Source organism: Engystomops pustulosus, unplaced genomic scaffold, assembly GCF_040894005.1.
Source record: "Engystomops pustulosus unplaced genomic scaffold, aEngPut4.maternal MAT_SCAFFOLD_115, whole genome shotgun sequence".
Taxonomy (NCBI): Eukaryota; Metazoa; Chordata; class Amphibia; order Anura; family Leptodactylidae; genus Engystomops; species Engystomops pustulosus.
In genome coordinates, this window is record NW_027284996.1 from 175,873 (window position 1) to 196,309 (window position 20,437).

At 50.7% G+C, this 20,437-nt stretch overlaps 1 protein-coding gene across 1 annotated transcript in view; it reads left to right on the forward strand.

Annotated features, from left to right (window-relative positions):
- Window positions 1-20,437, forward strand: part of LOC140107101 (isoleucine--tRNA ligase, cytoplasmic-like) — a 61,526-nt gene that overhangs the window by 20,163 nt on the left and 20,926 nt on the right. Inside the window, 8 exon segments of the mRNA XM_072131651.1 lie at window positions 4,482-4,506; window positions 4,509-4,603; window positions 9,588-9,679; window positions 9,766-9,864; window positions 10,813-10,939; window positions 16,696-16,769; window positions 16,843-17,037; window positions 17,106-17,192. Of these exon segments, the coding sequence (XP_071987752.1) occupies window positions 4,482-4,506; window positions 4,509-4,603; window positions 9,588-9,679; window positions 9,766-9,864; window positions 10,813-10,939; window positions 16,696-16,769; window positions 16,843-17,037; window positions 17,106-17,192 (794 nt within the window).

Here is a 20,437-nt window from a genome sequence, read left to right on the forward strand (position 1 = left end):
GGGAATCTCCAGCCTCTAGATGTACAAAGAAGAAAGGAGGGAACCTCCAGCCTCTAGATGTACAGAGAAGAATGGAGGAACCTCCAGCCTCTAGATGTACAGAGAAGAATGGGGGAACCTCCAGCCTCTAGATGTACAGAGAAGAATGGGGGAACCTCCAGCCTCTAGATGTACAAAGAAGAATGGGGGAACCTCCAGCCTCTAGATGTACAGAGAAGAATGGGGGAACCTCCAGCCTCTAGATGTACAGAGAAGAATGGGGGAACCTCCAGCCTCTAGATGTACAGAGAAGAATGGGGGAACCTCCAGCCTCTAGATGTACAGAGAAGAATGGGGAACCTCCAGCCTCTAGATGTGCAGAGAAGAATGGGGGAACCTCCAGCCTCTAGATGTACAGAGAAGAATGGGGGAACCTCCAGCCTCTAGATGTACAGAGAAGAATAGAGGAACCTCCAGCTCTAGATGTACAGAGGAGAATGGGGGAACCTCCGGCCTCTAGATGTACAAAGAAGAATGGGGGAACCTCCAGCCTCTAGATTACAGAAGAATGGGGGAACCTCCAGCCTCTAGATGTACAGAGAAGAATGGGGGGAACCTCCAGCCTCTAGATGTACAGAGAAGAATGGGGGAACCTCCAGCCTCTAGATGTACAGAGAAGAATAGAGGAACCTCCAGCCTCTAGATGTACAGAGGAGAATGGGGGAACCTCCGGCCTCTAGATGTACAAAGAAGAATGGGGGAACCTCCAGCCTCTAGATGTACAGAGAAGAATGGAGGAACCTCCAGCCTCTAGATGTACAAAGAAGAATGGAGGAACCTCCAGCCTCTAGATGTACAGAGAAGAATGGGGGAACCTCCAACCTCTAGATGTACAAAGAAGAATGGGGGAACCTCCAGCCTCTAGATGTACAAAGAAGAATGGGGGAACCTCCAGCCTCTAGATGTGCAGAGAAGAATGGGGGAACCTCCAGCCTCTAGATGTACAGAGAAGAATGGAGGAACCTTCCAGCCTCTAGATGTACAAAGAAGAATGGTGGAACCTCCAGCCTCTAGATGTACAGAGGAGAATGGGGGAACCTCCAGCCTCTAGATGTACAGAGAAGAATGGAGGAACTCCAGCCTCTAGATGTACAAAGAAGAATGGAGGAACCTCCAGCCTCTAGATGTACAGAGAAGAATGGGAGGAACCTCCAGACTCTAGATGTACAGAGAAGAATGGGGGGAACCTCCAGCCTCTAGATGTACAAAGAAGAATGGAAGGAACCTCCAGCCTCTAGATGTACAAAGAAGAATGGGGGAACCTCCAGCCTCTAGATGTACAGAGAAGAATGGGGGGACCTCCAGCCTCTAGATGTACAAAGAAGAATGGAGGAACCTCCAGCCTCTAGATGTACAAAGAAGAATGGGGGAACCTCCAGCCTCTAGATGTACAAAGAAGAATGGGGGAACCTCCAGCCTCTAGATGTACAGAGAAGAATGGGGGAACCTCCAGCCTCTAGATATACAGAGAAGAATGGGGGAACCTCCAGCCTCTAGATGTACAAAGAAGAATGGGGGGACTCCAGCCTCTAGATGTACAAAGAAGAATGGAGGAACCTCCAGCCTCTAGATGTACAAAGAAGAATGGGGAACCTCCAGCCTCTAGATGTACAAAGAAGAATGGAGGAACCTCCAGCCTCTAGATGTACAGAGAAGAATGGGGGAACCTCCAGCCTCTAGATGTACAGAGAAGAATGGGGGAACCTCCAGCCTCTAGATGTACAGAGAAGAATGGGGGAACCTCCAGCCTCTAGATGTACAAAGAAGAATGGAGGAACCTCCAGCCTCTAGATGTACAAAGAAGAATGGGGGAACCTCCAGCCTCTAGATGTACAAAGAAGAATGGAGGAACCTCCAGCTCTAGATGTACAAAGAAGAATGGGGAATCTCCAGCCTCTAGATGTACAAAGAAGAATGGGGGAACCTCCAGCCTCTAGATGTACAGAGAAGAATGGGGGAACCTCCAGCCTCTAGATGTACAGAGAAGAATGGGGGAACCTCCAGCCTCTAGATGTACAGAGAAGAATGGGGGAACCTCCAGCCTCTAGATGTACAGAGAAGAATGGGGGAACCTCCAGCCTCTAGATGTACAGAGAAGAATGGGGGAACCTCCAGCCTCTAGATGTACAGAGAAGAATGGGGGAACCTCCAGCCTCTAGATGTACAAAGAAGAATGGGGGACCTCCAGCCTCTAGATGTACAGAGAAGAATGGGGAACCTCCAGCCTCTAGATGTACAAAGAAGAATGGGGGGACCTCCAGCCTCTAGATGTACAAAGAAGAATGGAGGAACCTCAGCCTCTAGATGTACAAAGAAGAATGGAGGAACCTCCAGCCTCTAGATGTACAAAGAAGAATGGGGGAACCTCCAGCCTCTAGATGTACAAAGAAGAATGGAGGAACCTCCAGCCTCTAGATGTACAGAGAAGAATGGAGGAACCTCCAGCCTCTAGATGTACAGAGAAGAATGGGGAACCTCAGCCTCTAGATGTACAGAGAAGAATGGGGAACCTCCAGCCTCTAGATGTACAAAGAAGAATGGAGGAACCTCCAGCCTCTAGATGTACAAAGAAGAATGGGGAACCTCCAGCCTCTAGATGTACAAAGAAGAATGGAGGAACCTCCAGCCTCTAGATGTACAAAGAAGAATGGGGGAATCTCCAGCCTCTAGATGTACAAAGAAGAATGGGGGAACCTCCAGCCTCTAGATGTACAGAGAAGAATGGGGGAGGACCTCCAGCCTCTAGATGTACAGAGAAGAATGGAGGAACCTCCAGCCTCTAGATGTACAGAGAAGAATGGGGGAACCTCCAGCCTCTAGATGTACAGAGAAGAATGGGGGAACCTCCAGCCTCTAGATGTACAAAGAAGAATGGGGGAACCTCCAGCCTCTAGATGTACAGAGAAGAATGGAGGAAAAGGATCACCACGGGATTACTGGGGAACCTCCAGCCTCTAGAATGTACAGAGAAGAATGGGGAACCTCCAGCCTCTAGATGTACAGAGAAGAATGGGGGAACCTCCAGCCTCTAGATGTACAGAGAAGAATGGGGGAACCTCCAGCTCTAGATGTACAGAGAAGAATGGGGGAACCTCCAGCCTCTAGATGTACAGAGAAGAATGGGGGAACCTCCAGCCTCTAGATGTACAGAGAAGAATGGGGGAACCTCCAGCCTCTAGATGTACAGAGAAGAAGATGGGGGAACCTCCAGCCTCTAGATGTACAGAGAAGAATGGGGGAACCTCCAGCCTCTAGATGTACAGAGAAGAATGGGGAACCTCCAGCCTCTAGATGTACAGAGAAGAATAGGAGGAACCTCCAGCCTCTAGATGTACAGAGAGAATGGGGAACCTCCAGCCTCTAGATGTACAGAAGAATGGGGGAGGAACCTCCAGCCTCTAGATGTACAGAGAAGAATGGGGGGAACCTCCAGCCTCTAGATGTACAGAGAAGAATGGGGAACCTCCAGCCTCTAGATGTACAGAGAAGAATAGAGGAACCTCCAGCCTCTAGATGTACAGAGGAGAATGGGGGAACCTCCGGCCTCTAGATGTACAAAGAAGAATGGGGGAACCTCCAGCCTCTAGATGTACAGAGAAGAATGGAGGAACCTCCAGCCTCTAGATGTACAAAGAAGAATGGAGGAACCTCCAGCCTCTAGATGTACAGAGAAGAATGGGGGAACCTCCAACCTCTAGATGTACAAAGAAGAATGGGGGAACCTCCAGCCTCTAGATGTACAAAGAAGAATGGGGGAACCTCCAGCCTCTAGATGTGCAGAGAAGAATGGGGGAACCTCCAGCCTCTAGATGTACAGAGAAGAATGGAGGAACCTTCAGCCTCTAGATGTACAAAGAAGAATGGTGGAACCTCCAGCCTCTAGATGTACAGAGGAGAATGGGGGAACCTCCAGCCTCTAGATGTACAGAGAAGAATGGAGGAACCTCCAGCCTCTAGATGTACAAAGAAGAATGGAGGAACCTCCAGCCTCTAGATGTACAGAGAAGAATGGGAGGAACCTCCAGCCTCTAGATGTACAAAGAAGAATGGGGGAATCTCCAGCCTCTAGATGTACAAAGAAGAATGGGGGAACCTCCAGCCTCTAGATGTACAGAGGAAGAATGGAGGAACCTCCAGCCTCTAGATGTACAGAGAAGAATGGGGGAACCTCCAGCCTCTAGATGTACAGAGAAGAATGGAGGAACCTCCAGCCTCTAGATGTACAGAGAAGAATGGAGGAACCTCCAGCCTCTAGATGTACAGAGAAGAATGGAGGAACCTCCAGCCTCTAGATGTGCAGAGAAGGGACAGACGCCCCCTACAGACCCATGACTGTATACATGGAATGCTGAGCTTTCTCCGCCCCCGTGACTCTGGCAGGTCACAGTAGAAGGGCCTCGCCCTCTGCACTCGGGTCACTTCTCGTGTCACTTTCCTGACAGGACGACTACAGGGTCTGCATGGACTTTGGATCATCCAGAAAGATTCGGTTCCCGTGTGTCCGGTCAACTCCTCCGGCTGCTTCACCGACGACGTGACGGACTTCAGAGGCCAATATGTGAAGGTATCGCTGCTACCTGTCTGTGCAGAGCGCCCCCTACACTGTAACTGGTGCATTACAGCACCTCATCCCCAGCCCCCCCCTCCCCCCCTGTCCTGTACCTGACCCCCCCCCCCATCTGTTACCTCTATATATATACCTGACCCCCCCCCCATCTCTATGTTACCTCTATATATACCTGACCCCCCATCTCTGTTACCTCTATATATACCTGACCCCCCCATCTCTATGTTACCTCTATATATATACCTGACCCCTCCCATCTCTGTTACCTCATATATATACCTGACCCCCCCCCCATCTCTAAGTTACCTCTATATATACCTGACCCCCCCCATCTCTATGTTACCTCTATATATACCTGACCCCCCCATCTCTGTTACCTCTATATATACCTGACCCCCCCATCTCTATGTTACCTCTATATATACCTGACCCCTCCAATCTCTGTTACCTCTATATATACCTGACCCCTCCCATCTCTATGTTACCTCTATATATACCTGACCCCCCCCATCTCTGTTACCTCTATATATACCTGACCCCCCCATCTGTTACCTCTATATATACCTGACCCCCCCATCTGTTACCTCTATATATACCTGACCCCCCCATCTCTGTTACCTCTATATATACCTGACCCCCCCATCTCTCTGTTACCTCTATATATACCTGACCCCCCCATCTCTCTGTTACCTCTATATATACCTGACCCCCCATCTCTATGTTACCTCTATATATACCTGACCCCCCCATCTGTTACCTCTATATATACCTGACCCCCCCCATCTCTGTTACCTCTATATATACCTGACCCCCCCCATCTCTGTTACCTCTATATATACCTGACCCCCCATCTCTGTTACCTCTATATATACCTGACCCCCATCTCTATGTTACCTCTATATATACCTGACCCCCCCCATCTCTGTTACCTCTATATATACCTGACCCCCCATCTCTATGTTACCTCTATATATACCTGACCCCCCCATCTCTATGTTACCTCTATATATACCTGACCCCCCCCCCATCTCTATGTTACCTCTATATATACCTGACCCCCCCCATCTGTTACCTCTATATATACCTGACCCCCCCATCTCTATGTTACCTCTATATATACCTGACCCCCCCATCTCTGTGTTACCTCTATATATACCTGACCCCCCATCTCTGTGTTACCTCTATATATACCTGACCCCCCCATCTCTGTTACCTCTATATATACCTGACCCCTCCCATCTCTATACCTCTATATATACCTGACCCCCCCATCTCTATGTTACCTCTATATATACCTGACCCCTCCCATCTCTATGTTACCTCTATATATACCTGACCCCCCCATCTCTATGTTACCTCTATATATACCTGACCCCTCCCATCTCTATGTTACCTCTATATATACCTGAGCCCCCCCCATCTCTGTTACCTCTATATATACCTGACCCCCCCATCTCTGTTACCTCTATATATACCTGACCCCCCCCATCTCTGTTACCTCTATATATACCTGACCCCCCCCATCTCTGTTACCTCTATATATACCTGACCCCCCCATCTCTATGTTCCTCTATATATACCTGACCCCCCCATCTCTATGTGACCTATATATACCTGACCCCCCATCTCTATGTTACCTCTATATATACCTGACCCCCCCATCTCTATGTTACCTCTATATATACACCTGACCCCCCATCTCTATGTTACCTCTATATATACCTGACCCCCCCCATCTCTATGTTACCTCTAATATATACCTGACCCCCCCCATCTCTGTTACCTCTATATATACCTGACCCCCCCATCTCTATGTTACCTCTATATATACCTGACCCCCCCATCTCTATGTTACCTCTATATATACCTGACCCCCATCTCTATGTTACCTCTATATATACCTGACCCCCCCCATCTCTATGTTACCTCTATATATACCTGACCCCTCCCATCTCTATGTTACCTCTATATATACCTGACCCCTCCCATCTCTATGTTACCTCTATATATACCTGACCCCCCCATCTCTGTTACCTCTATATATACCTGACCCCCCATCTGTATGTTACCTCTATATATACCTGACCCTCCCATCTCTGTTACCTCTATATATACCTGACCCCCCCATCTCTATGTTACCTCTATATATACCTGACCCCCCATCTCTATGTTACCTCTATATATACCTGGACCCCCCATCTCTATGTTACCTCTATATATACCTGACCCCTCCCATCTCTATGTTACCTCTATATATACCTGACCCCCCATCTCTATGTTCCTCTATATATACCTGACCCCTCCCATCTCTATGTTACCTCTATATATACCTGACCCCCCCATCTCTGTTACCTCATATATATACCTGACCCCTCCCATCTCTCTGTTACCTCTATATATACCTGACCCCCCCATCTCTATGTTACCTCTATATATACCTGACCCCTCCCATCTCTATGTTACCTCTATATATACCTGACCCCTCCCATCTCTGTTACCTCTATATATACCTGACCCCCCCCATCTCTGTTACCTCTATATATACCTGACCCCCCCATCTCTGTTACCTCTATATATACCTGACCCCCCCATCTCTGTTACCTCTATATATACCTGACCCCCCCCATCTCTGTTACCTCTATATATACCTGACCCCCCCCATCTCTGTTCCTCTATATATACCTGACCCCCCATCTTCATGTTACCTCTATATATACCTGACCCCCCCCATCTCTATGTTACCTCTATATATACCTGACCCCCCATCTCTATGTTACCTCTATATATACCTGACCCCCCCATCTCTGTTACCTCTATATATACACCTGACCCCCCATCTCTATGTTACCTCTATATATACCTGACCCCTCCCCCCATCTCTATGTTACCTCTATATATACCTGACCCCCCCCATCTCTATGTTACCTCTATATATACCTGACCCCCCATCTCTATGTTACCTCTATATATACCTGACCCCTCCCATCTCTATGTTACCTCTATATATACCTGACCCCCCCCCCATCTCTGTTACCTCTATATATACCTGACCCCCCCCCATCTCTGTGTTACCTCTATATATACCTGACCCCTCCCATCTCTGTGTTACCTCTATATATACCTGACCCCCTCCCATCTCTGTTACCTCTATATATACCTGACCCCTCCCATCTCTATGTTACCTCTATATATACCTGACCCCCCCATCTCTTACCTCTATATATACCTGACCCCCCCCATCTCTTACCTCTATATATACCTGACCCCCCCCATCTCTTACCTCTATATATACCTGACCCCCCCCATCTCTATGTTACCTCTATATATACCTGACCCCCCCATCTCTATGTTACCTCTATATATACCTGACCCCCCATCTCTATGTTACCTCTATATATACCTGACCCCCCCATCTCTATGTTACCTCTATATATACCTGACCCCCATCTCTGTTACCTCATATATATACCTGACCCCTCCCATCTCTGTTACCTCATATATACTGACCCCTCCCATCTCTGTTACCTCATATATACCTGACCCCCCATCTCTCTGTTACCTCTATATATACCTGACCCCCCATCTCTGTTACCTCTATATATACCTGACCCCCCCCATCTCTATGTTACCTCTATATATACCTGACCCCCCCCATCTCTATGTTACCTCTATATATACCTGACCCCTCCATCTTCTATGTTACCTCTATATATACCTGACCCCCCCATCTCTATGTTACCTCTATATATACCTGACCCCCCTCATCTGTTACCTCATATATATACCTGACCCCTCCCATCTCTGTTACCTAATATATACACCTGACCCCCCCATCTCTATGTTACCTCTATATATACCTGACCCCCCATCTCTATGTTACCTCTATATATACCTGGACCCCCCATCTCTAGTTACTCTATATATACCTACCCCATCTGTTACCTCTATATATACCTGACCCCCCCCATCTGTTACCCTCTATATACTGACCACCCCCCATCTCTATGTTACCTCTATATATACCTGACCCCCCCATCTCTATGTTACCTCTATATATACCTGACCCCCCATCTCTATGTTACCTCTATATATACCTGACCCCCCCATCTCTATGTTACCTCTATATATACCTGACCCCCCCATCTCTATGTTACCTCTATATATACCTGACCCCCCATCTCTATGTTACCTCTATATATACCTGACCCCTCCCATCTCTATGTTACCTCTATATATACCTGACCCCCCCATCTCTATGTTACCTCTATATATACCTGACCCCTCCCATCTCTATGTTACCTCTATATATACCTGACCCCCCTCATCTGTTACCTCATATATATACCTGACCCCTCCCATCTCTGTTACCTAATATATACACCTGACCCCCCCATCTCTATGTTACCTCTATATATACACCTGACCCCCCATCTCTATGTTACCTCTATATATACCTGACCCCCCATCTCTATGTTACCTCTATATATACCTGACCCCCCCATCTGTTACCTCTATATATACCTGACCCCCCCCATCTGTTACCTCTATATATACCTGACCCCCCATCTCTATGTTACCTCTATATATACCTGACCCCCCCATCTCTATGTTACCTATATATACCTGACCCCCCATCTCTATGTTTACTCTATATTACCTTTCCCCCCCATCTCTATGTTACCTCTATATATACCTGACCCCCCCATCTCTATGTACCTCTATATATACCTGACCCCCCCATCTCTATGTTACCTCTATATATACCTACCCCTCCCAATCTCTATGTTACCTCTATATATACCTGACCCCCCATCTCTATGTTACCTCTATATATACCTGACCCCTCCCATCTCTAGTTACCTCTATATATACCTGACCCCTCCCATCTCTATGTTACCTCTATATATACCTGACCCCCCCATCTCTATGTTACCTCTATATATACCTGACCCCCCTGTGATGTTCCGGTGTCCCTTCTCAGGATGCGGATAAGAATATTATAAAGCAGCTGAAGGAGCGCGGGCGTCTGGTGCACAGCAGCAGCTATAAGCACAGTTACCCCTTCTGCTGGAGGTGAGTGGTCCCGCGGCAGGTCCCTGTGCTGGAGATAGGAGGTGGTGCTGCCTCCTTCCCATGTAACGTGTGTGCGCCCCCTGCAGGTCGGACACCCCGCTCATATACAAGGCCGTCCCCAGCTGGTTTGTCAGAGTGGAGCACATGGTGGAGAGACTGCTGCACAACAACAGCCAGTGCTACTGGTAAGAGGGAGGGGCAATGGTGACCCTTACCCTTGGGGGGGGGGGGGGTGTAATGGTGTGACCCCCACCCTTGGGGGGCGGGAGGGGGGGGTGTAATGGTGTGACCCCCACCCTTGGGTGCGGGAGGGGTGGGGGTGTAATGGTGTGACCCCCACCCTTGGGGTGCGGGAGGGGTGGGGGTGTAATGGTGTGACCCCCACCCTTGGGGTGCGGGAGGGGGGGGGGTAATGGTGTGACCCCCACCCTTGGGGTGCGGGAGGGGGGGGGGTAATGGTGTGACCCCCACCCTTGGGGTGCGGGAGGAGGGGGGGTGTAATGGTGTGACCCCCACCCTTGGGGTGCGGGAGGAGGGGGGGTGTAATGGTGTGACCCCCACCCTTGGGGTGCGGGAGGAGGGGGGGTGTAATGGTGTGACCCCCACCCTTGGGGTGCGGGAGGAGGGGGGGTGTAATGGTGTGACCCCCACCCTTGGGGGGCGGGAGGGGGGGTGTAATGGTGTGACCCCCACCCTTGGGGGGCGGGAGGGGGGGGGTGTAATGGTGTGACCCCCACCCTTGGGGGGCGGGAGGGGGGGGTGTAATGGTGTGACCCCCACCCTTGGGGGGCGGGAGGGGGGGGTGTAATGGTGTGACCCCCACCCTTGGGGGGCGGGAGGGGGGGGGTGTAATGGTGTGACCCCCACCCTTGGGGGGCGGGAGGGGGGGGGTGTAATGGTGTGACCCCCACCCTTGGGGGGCGGGAGGGGGGGGGTGTAATGGTGTGACCCCCACCCTTGGGGGGCGGGAGGGGGGGGGTGTGTAATGGTGTGACCCCCCACCCTGGGGGGCGGACAATCTATTACTCGCTGTTGTCAGGCAGAGGTCTGTGTCTTGGACCCTGATCCATCTCTCCGGAGGTCCTGCACGGTTGTCTTGCTGGTCCTGATGACGTCTTGTCTGTGTTTTTCAGGGTTCCTGAGTTTGTGAGAGAGAAGCGTTTTGGAAATTGGCTAAAGGAGGCTCGTGATTGGGCCATTTCCAGGAACCGCTACTGGGGTACTCCAATACCACTGTGGGTCAGCGAAGACTTTGAGGAGGTCTGTAATATGAAGTATAGGGGTACCCTGACCCTGGCTTGAAGGTCCTCTCGGACAACATTACTGCTATAGCTTGTGTAAACCACCGGGGGGGGGGGGGGGTCACAAAAACCCCACAACTTGTGGGGGTGGCGACCCAGATGTTTTGGCTAGATCTTCTCTCCTGTCCCTCATCCTTGGTGGCTTATCAGGGGCAAGGACCACGAGGAGAGAGGGCCTTGAATCCAACAGTGCTTCGGGACATGATCGATCTGTCCACCACCCGAGAGAACAGGAAAGTTCCGAGGTTCTGGACTCGCGGACAGACCATTAGAGGTCGATGCGTTCATCCAGGTGGTGGGGGGGGGGGGTTGACCTATGCTTTTCCTCCTCTTCTCCTGATACCGCGAACCCTGAGGAAGATCAGGGAGGACTATGCCAACCTCCTTCTAATGGCCCGACATGGAGGACCTACTCCATCAGGGCCCAGCATAAAGAACGGCCTGGGGGCTGAGAGGCGGATCCTACGTTCTGGACGCAGTCATGTGCTACATTATGTATGGGATGTTTACTAGGATACGGAAAACCTTCCTCAAATGTTAGATCTAGACCAACCGGACCTGCTGTTAGTTCTGTCATTCCTGCAGTAAGGACTGGACAGAGGTCTTGGAGCTGGAGGTCCAGGTTAGGCGATTAAGTTCTTTACGGTTATAGTAAGACGTTGTCCTGCAGCTCGGTCACTTACACCTCCATGGGATCACTCTTTAGATTTACAGGCCCTATCGGGGCCCCACCGAGCCATTAGAGGAGGATTCCATCAGGATGTCGACTCTGAAAGTAGCTCTTGGTTGCAGCCGCCTCCGTGAGAAGGGTAGGGATGCCGGCAGCCGCCTCCGTGAGAAGGGTAGGGATGCCGGCAGCCGCCTCCGTGAGAAGGGGAGGGATGCCGGCAGCCGCCTCCGTGAGAAGGGTAGGGATGCCGGCAGCCGCCTCCGTGAGAAGGGTAGGGATGCCGGCAGCCGCCTCCGTGAGAAGGGTAGGGATGCCGGCAGCCGCCTCCGTGAGAAGGGTAGGGATGCCGGCAGCCGCCTCCGTGAGAAGGGTAGGGATGCCGGCAGCCGCCTCCGTGAGAAGGGTAGGGATGCCGGCAGCCGCCTCCGTGAGAAGGGTAGGGATGCCGGCAGCCGCCTCCGTGAGAAGGGTAGGGATGCCGGCAGCCGCCTCCGTGAGAAGGGTAGGGATGCCGGCAGCCGCCTCCGTGAGAAGGGTAGGGATGCCGGCAGCCGCCTCCGTGAGAAGGGTAGGGATGCCGGCAGCCGCCTCCGTGAGAAGGGTAGGGATGCCGGCAGCCGCCTCCGTGAGAAGGGTAGGGATGCCGGCAGCCGCCTCCGTGAGAAGGGTAGGGATGCCGGCAGCCGCCTCCGTGAGAAGGGGAGGGATGCCGGCAGCCGCCTCCGTGAGAAGGGGAGGGATGCCGGCAGCCGCCTCCGTGAGAAGGGGAGGGATGCCGGCAGCCGCCTCCGTGAGAAGGGGAGGGATGCCGGCAGCCGCCTCCGTGAGAAGGGGAGGGATGCCGGCAGCCGCCTCCGTGAGAAGGGGAGGGATGCCGGCAGCCGCCTCCGTGAGAAGGGGAGGGATGCCGGCAGCCGCCTCCGTGAGAAGGGGAGGGATGCCGGCAGCCGCCTCCGTGAGAAGGGGAGGGATGCCGGCAGCCGCCTCCGTGAGAAGGGGAGGGATGCCGGCAGCCGCCTCCGTGAGAAGGGGAGGGATGCCGGCAGCCGCCTCCGTGAGAAGGGGAGGGATGCCGGCAGCCGCCTCCGTGAGAAGGGGAGGGATGCCGGCAGCCGCCTCCGTGAGAAGGGGAGGGATGCCGGCAGCCGCCTCCGTGAGAAGGGGAGGGATGCCGGCAGCCGCCTCCGTGAGAAGGGGAGGGATGCCGGCAGCCGCCTCCGTGAGAAGGGGAGGGATGCCGGCAGCCGCCTCCGTGAGAAGGGGAGGGATGCCGGCAGCCGCCTCCGTGAGAAGGGGAGGGATGCCGGCAGCCGCCTCCGTGAGAAGGGGAGGGATGCCGGCAGCCGCCTCCGTGAGAAGGGGAGGGATGCCGGCAGCCGCCTCCGTGAGAAGGGGAGGGATGCCGGCAGCCGCCTCCGTGAGAAGGGGAGGGATGCCGGCAGCCGCCTCCGTGAGAAGGGGAGGGATGCCGGCAGCCGCCTCCGTGAGAAGGGGAGGGATGCCGGCAGCCGCCTCCGTGAGAAGGGGAGGGATGCCGGCAGCCGCCTCCGTGAGAAGGGGAGGGATGCCGGCAGCCGCCTCCGTGAGAAGGGGAGGGATGCCGGCAGCCGCCTCCGTGAGAAGGGGAGGGATGCCGGCAGCCGCCTCCGTGAGAAGGGGAGGGATGCCGGCAGCCGCCTCCGTGAGAAGGGGAGGGATGCCGGCAGCCGCCTCCGTGAGAAGGGGAGGGATGCCGGCAGCCGCCTCCGTGAGAAGGGGAGGGATGCCGGCAGCCGCCTCCGTGAGAAGGGGAGGGATGCCGGCAGCCGCCTCCGTGAGAAGGGGAGGGATGCCGGCAGCCGCCTCCGTGAGAAGGGGAGGGATGCCGGCAGCCGCCTCCGTGAGAAGGGGAGGGATGCCGGCAGCCGCCTCCGTGAGAAGGGGAGGGATGCCGGCAGCCGCCTCCGTGAGAAGGGGAGGGATGCCGGCAGCCGCCTCCGTGAGAAGGGGAGGGATGCCGGCAGCCGCCTCCGTGAGAAGGGGAGGGATGCCGGCAGCCGCCTCCGTGAGAAGGGGAGGGATGCCGGCAGCCGCCTCCGTGAGAAGGGGAGGGATGCCGGCAGCCGCCTCCGTGAGAAGGGGAGGGATGCCGGCAGCCGCCTCCGTGAGAAGGGGAGGGATGCCGGCAGCCGCCTCCGTGAGAAGGGGAGGGATGCCGGCAGCCGGCAGGGATGCCCTAAGGACTGATCCAGCTTTTCTGCCAAAAGTGGTGTCAAAGTCCCCCCGATCCCAGGAGGGGATCCTCTCATCTTTTTGCAGTAACTCAAAGACAAACCGGAAAAGACTTTGCCCAAACCAGATGTCAGAAGGGGCGTACGGGCAGATCTAGACAGGACAGGAGAATCAGACAACCTATTGTTGTGTCTACTGGAGCTAACAATGGGGCTAAAGCCTCTTCTCCTACCTGGCCGCCTGGATGAGGTCTGCCATTTTTTGAAGCATACAAGGAATTGGGTCAACCTGCCCCAAGTACTCCGAAGGCTTCCTCTACCAGGGCCCGGGCTGCTTCGTGGGCCCCTCCACACGTTATATGGACACTACAGGGTGGATGTGGCCGGGGCTGGTGATCTGGCCTTTGGTAGGAAAGTTCTTTCTTCTCTTTCCCCTCCCGGGGTGTGTTCTTTGTTCTCTCAGTTGTGGCAAATGAGAAAACAATAGTTACTTACCGGTAAGAAGGTTCCATGGAGCCACCAGCACCAGGTATTCCCACCCGGGGGTTTGGTGAAGGTGCATGGGTAAAGCATGAGATTACTAACCAATTACTCCCTGTAAAGCCCTGACCCCGGGGGGGGGGGGCATTCATCTCTCCATGTGGCAGTAACTATTGCTTTATGGTAGTGGTGCGCTCCGCTCCTCACCATGCATGATCATATTGGAGGTCTTAGAGGATTTTATTCCACGATCTAAGGAAAGTGAACGAAAGGGTTCATGCAGTGGAAGATTGAAGATCGACTGCCTGCGGTGACAAAGCGTTTCAGACTATCGCACAATGTTTCATCGCTTATATCAAAGTCGGGCGATCTTGAAAATTGGTTTGGCCAATGTAACCTATGGGTGGTTGGCATCCCAAAAAAATCAGAGGGCAAAGACCCGGTCTGGTATATGGAAACCTGGCTACGAGAGAAAATGGGCCAGGAGGTGGTGTCCCCACTGTTTGCGATAGAGAGGGCCCATAGGGTCTCGTCCAGTCCTCTACCACCAGGAACATCTCCGAGACCAGTCCGGACCGAGACTCAATCCTGAGAGCTGCCAGGGATCACCAGTATCTGACCATCGACACAAACAAAATATCGTACTCCCGGACTTTTCAGGTGAGGTTCAGAAATGAGTGAAATTTCTGGAAGTGCTAAGTGTTTGCTGCAATATGCAGCACAGACCTCCTGGCTATGGAGAGGGGTCAGCCCGTGAGCCCTCTCCATTCACCCGCAGCCGGCATGTGGTGTTAAGGATGACCATGAACTGCTGCTTTCCCGATTCCTTGTTAAAATTGGAACATGGTGTAAACTTCTGCTCTACCCGGTGGGTCGATTTTAGTAAAAGGTATCACACCCTACAGACCCATTTGGCGAAATCCCACCCTTGCGGAGATATTCCGGTTAGAGGGGTTCTTCCCATGGGAGATGAGTTTATGCTCCAATTGCATATGCAAACCATTTGAAGAACTGTGCACACTCCTTCACTTACCTTAAGGGTGATTTTACCATTACCTACAGCTAAAACAAACATACATCATTTAACCCCTTACCGATGTGTGACTTAAAGGAAACCTATGACTTGAAGTGGCAGGTATAAGAGGGAAGTACCGAGCACCATCTCAGGGTGAGCTCAGGGTGCGCTGGTGCCGGAGCTTATTTTTGTTAGTGTTTTAAACTTTATAGCCGGCACAGGGAGGTACACGCTCGGCGCTTACTGTGCGCGCGGCTACATAGGAAGTGAATGAGAGCCGCGTGCACGGTCGCGCGCATGGTAAGTGACGAGCGCGTACCTCCCTGTGCCGAAGCAGCTTCGGCCATAAAGTTTAAAAAGTGTTTTAAACCACGATACTGCGGTTTAAAACACTAACAAAAATAAGCTCCAGCGCCAGCGCACCCTGAGCTCACCCTGAGCTGGTGCTCGGTACTTCCCTCTTATACCTGCCACTTCAAGTCATAGGTTTCCTTTAATGTGTACATCGGCTGAATGGAGAGTGGTCACGGGCTGAGCCCTCTCCATTGTCGGTAACCCCCGCGATTGGTGCTAGCATGAGCGCCGCCATCTTGGTAAAGATTGTGTCTCTCCCTGACATGTCCTATCTTTTTCTGGAATATGGGGCCGTGCCCAATGTTCCTCTATGGGGGGGGGGGTGGGGGGGGGACTCATACCTGTCATGCTACGTTACGGCGGGCACACGTCAATGTGAATGTAGCAGAAGATTGGATATTCTAGTGATTTCTAAGCGGTGGAGAAAACGATAATCACCTGCCAAATACAATTCCAGCAGTGACACATGGTGGGCGCAGCATTATGCTATGGGGGGCAGGGACACCACCACTGGGTGTAATGGATGGAGAGATGAATGCGGCCAAGTGCAGAGAGATCCTGGATGAGAACTTTTTCCAGATGCTCTGGACCTCAGACTGGGCCGAACCTTCCAACACGACCTTGACCCCAAGTACAAGCTAATATACACAGCAGAGACTTCAGAACATCTCTGTGACCATTCCTGACCCAGAGCCCGGACCTAAACCCAATGGAGCATCTCTGGAGAGACGTGGCAAAGGAAACCAATCCAGTATGAGGAGGAGGAAGAGATTCCCAGCTGTTTCCATGTGGTTGGGTCTTCAGTACAGTGTAGAGACTAGTGTCAGGAAGTAAGAGCATATACATTGGGGGGGTATATAGTGGTATATATACTGTACATTCGTGATTTCATGTTGTAGGAGAGCTGGCTTAGAGCTTTAGAGAAGCTTCTGAATGTCACCTCTCCTGGGTTGGTCGCCTTGTAGATGACCTCTTTCTTTTCGCAGGTTGTGTGCGTGGGGTCCGTGGCGGAGCTGGAGGACCTGACTGGTTGTAAAGTCACCGATCTGCACCGTGAGAGGTGAGACGCAGCCCATGCCTCCCATATTGTGGCCTGTGAGCTGCCCTAACGTAGCCCTTGCCTGTCCCTGCAGTGTGGACCACCTGACCATCCCATCGCGGTGTGGGAAGGGCGTCCTCCGCCGCGTCTCGGAGGTGTTTGACTGCTGGTTTGAGAGCGGGAGCATGCCTTACGCCCAGGTGCACTACCCTTTCCACAACAGAAGGGAGTTTGAAGACTCCTTCCCGGCTGATTTCATTGCTGAAGGCATCGACCAGACACGTGGGTGGTGAGTGAAGGGAAGGGGTGGCCCGCTGCACCTAACAAGTGCAGCCATAACCTGCTGTGTCCCCACAGGTTCTACACCCTCCTCGTCCTTTCCACCGCTCTTTTTGGTCAACCGCCCTTCAAGAACGTCATTGTCAATGGTCTAGTCCTGGCCAGGTAAGGGGGACTCTTTGGTGGGGAACAATCTCTATACGTGTAGGGTCTCATCAGGAGCATGCTCAGGCAATGTAGGTAGGTTATACAAGCACGTGGAGGCCACACACTACTGGAGAACGTCCTCTCCATAGATGGAAAGGTGGTGGTGGGGGGGTAGCCTCTCCACAGATGGAAAGGTGGGTGGGGGGTGTCCTCTCCATAGATGGAAAGGTGGGGGGGGGAGGTAGCCTCTCCATAGATGGAAAGGGGGGGGGGGAGGTAGCCTCTCCATAGATGGAAAGGTGGTGGGGGGGTAGCCTCTCCATAGATGGAAAGGTGGGGGGGGGTAGCCTCTCCATAGATGGAAAGGTGGGGGGGGGTAGCCTCTCCATAGATGGAAAGATGGGGGGGGGGGTAGCCTCTCCATAGATGGAAAGGTGGGGGGGGAGGTAGCCTCTCCATAGATGGAAAGGTCGGGGGGGGGTAGCCTCTCTATAGATGGAAAGGTCGGGGGGGGGGGGTAGCCTCTCTATAGATGGAAAGGTCGGGGGGGGGGGGTAGCCTCTCCATAGATTGAGATTCCGAAAACAAAAATCGGACTCCGAGGCGCCACTTCCACATATACAGAATAATTTATGTATAAATATGAGGATGACGCGTTTCCAGGGAGGACATTCCTCTTCATCAGATCCTATAGGATCATATAGTAGTCATGTGTAAAAAGAGTAGGAAACATTGTGTACATAATATAATAAACATGCATAGTAACAGTATACATGTGTAATACATGCAGTGCTCTATATACATACATACATGCAGTGCTCTATATACATACATACATGCAGTGCTCTATATACATACATGCAGTGCTCTATATACATACATACATACATGCAGTGCTCTATATATATACATACATACATGTAGTGCTCTATATTTATATACATACATACATACATACATGCAGTGCTCTATATACATACATACATACATGCAGTGCTCTATCTACATACATACATACATACATACATGCAGTGCTCTATATACATACATGCATGCAGTGCTCTATATACATACATGCATGCAGTGCTCTATATACATACATGCATGCAGTGCTCTATATACATACATGCATGCAGTGCTCTATATACATACATGCATGCAGTGCTCTATATACATACATGCATGCAGTGCTCTATATACATACATGCATGCAGTGCTCTATATACATACATGCATGCAGTGCTCTATATACATACATGCATGCAGTGCTCTATATACATACATGCATGCAGTGCTCTATATACATACATGCATGCAGTGCTCTATATACATACATGCATGCAGTGCTCTATATACATACATACATGCAGTGCTCTATATACATACATTCATGCAGTGCTCTATATACATACATACATTCATGCAGTGCTCTATATACATACATACATACATGCAGTGCTCTATATACATACATACATGCAGTGCTCTATATACATACATACATGCAGTGCTCTATATACATACATACATGCAGTGCTCTATATACATACATACATGCAGTGCTCTATATACATACATACATACATGCAGTGCTCTATATACATACATACATACATACATGCAGTGCTCTATATACATACATACATACATGCAGTGCTCTATATACATACATACATACATGCAGTGCTCTATATACATACATACATACATGCAGTGCTCTATATACATACATACATACATGCAGTGCTCTATATACATACATACATACATGCAGTGCTCTATATACATACATACATACATACATGCAGTGCTCTATATACATACATACATACATGCAGTGCTCTATATACATACATACATACATGCAGTGCTCTATATACATACATACATACATGCAGTGCTCTATATACATACATACATACATGCAGTGCTCTATATACATACATACATACATACATGCAGTGCTCTATATACATACATACATACATACATGCAGTGCTCTATATACATACATACATGCATGCAGTGCTCTATATACATACATACATACATGCAGTGCTCTATATACATACATACATACATGCAGTGCTCTATATACATACATACATACATGCAGTGCTCTATATACATACATACATACATGCATGCAGTGCTCTATATACATACATACATACATGCATGCAGTGCTCTATATACATACATACATACATGCAGTGCTCTATATACATACATACATACATGCAGTGCTCTATATTTATATATATATACATACATACATGTAGTGCTCTATATTTATATACATACATACATGCATGCAGTGCTCTATATACATACATACATACATGCATGCAGTGCTCTATATACATACATACATACATGCATGCAGTGCTCTATATACATACATACATACATGCATGCAGTGCTCTATATACATACATACATGCATGCAGTGCTCTATATACATACATACATACATGCATGCAGTGCTCTATATACATACATACATACATGCATGCAGTGCTCTATATACATACATACATGCAGTGCTCTATATATATATATATACATACATACATGTAGTGCTCTATATTTATATACATACATACATGCAGTGCTCTATATACATACATACATACATGCATGCAGTGCTCTATATACATACATACATACATGCATGCAGTGCTCTATATACATACATACATACATGCATGCAGTGCTCTATATACATACATACATACATACATGCAGTGCTCTATATACATACATACATGCAGTGCTCTATATACATACATACATACATGCAGTGCTCTATATACATACATACATACATGCAGTGCTCTATATACATACATACATACATGCAGTGCTCTATATACATACATACATACATGCAGTGCTCTATATACATACATACATACATGCAGTGCTCTATATACATACATACATACATGCAGTGCTCTATATACATACATACATACATGCAGTGCTCTATATACATACATACATACATGCAGTGCTCTATATACATACATACATACATGCAGTGCTCTATATACATACATACATACATGCAGTGCTCTATATACATACATACATACATGCAGTGCTCTATATACATACATACATGCATGCATGCAGTGCTCTATATACATACATACATGCATGCATGCAGTGCTCTATATACATGCATACATACATGCATGCATGCAGTGCTCTATATACATGCATGCATGCAGTGCTCTATATACATGCATGCATGCAGT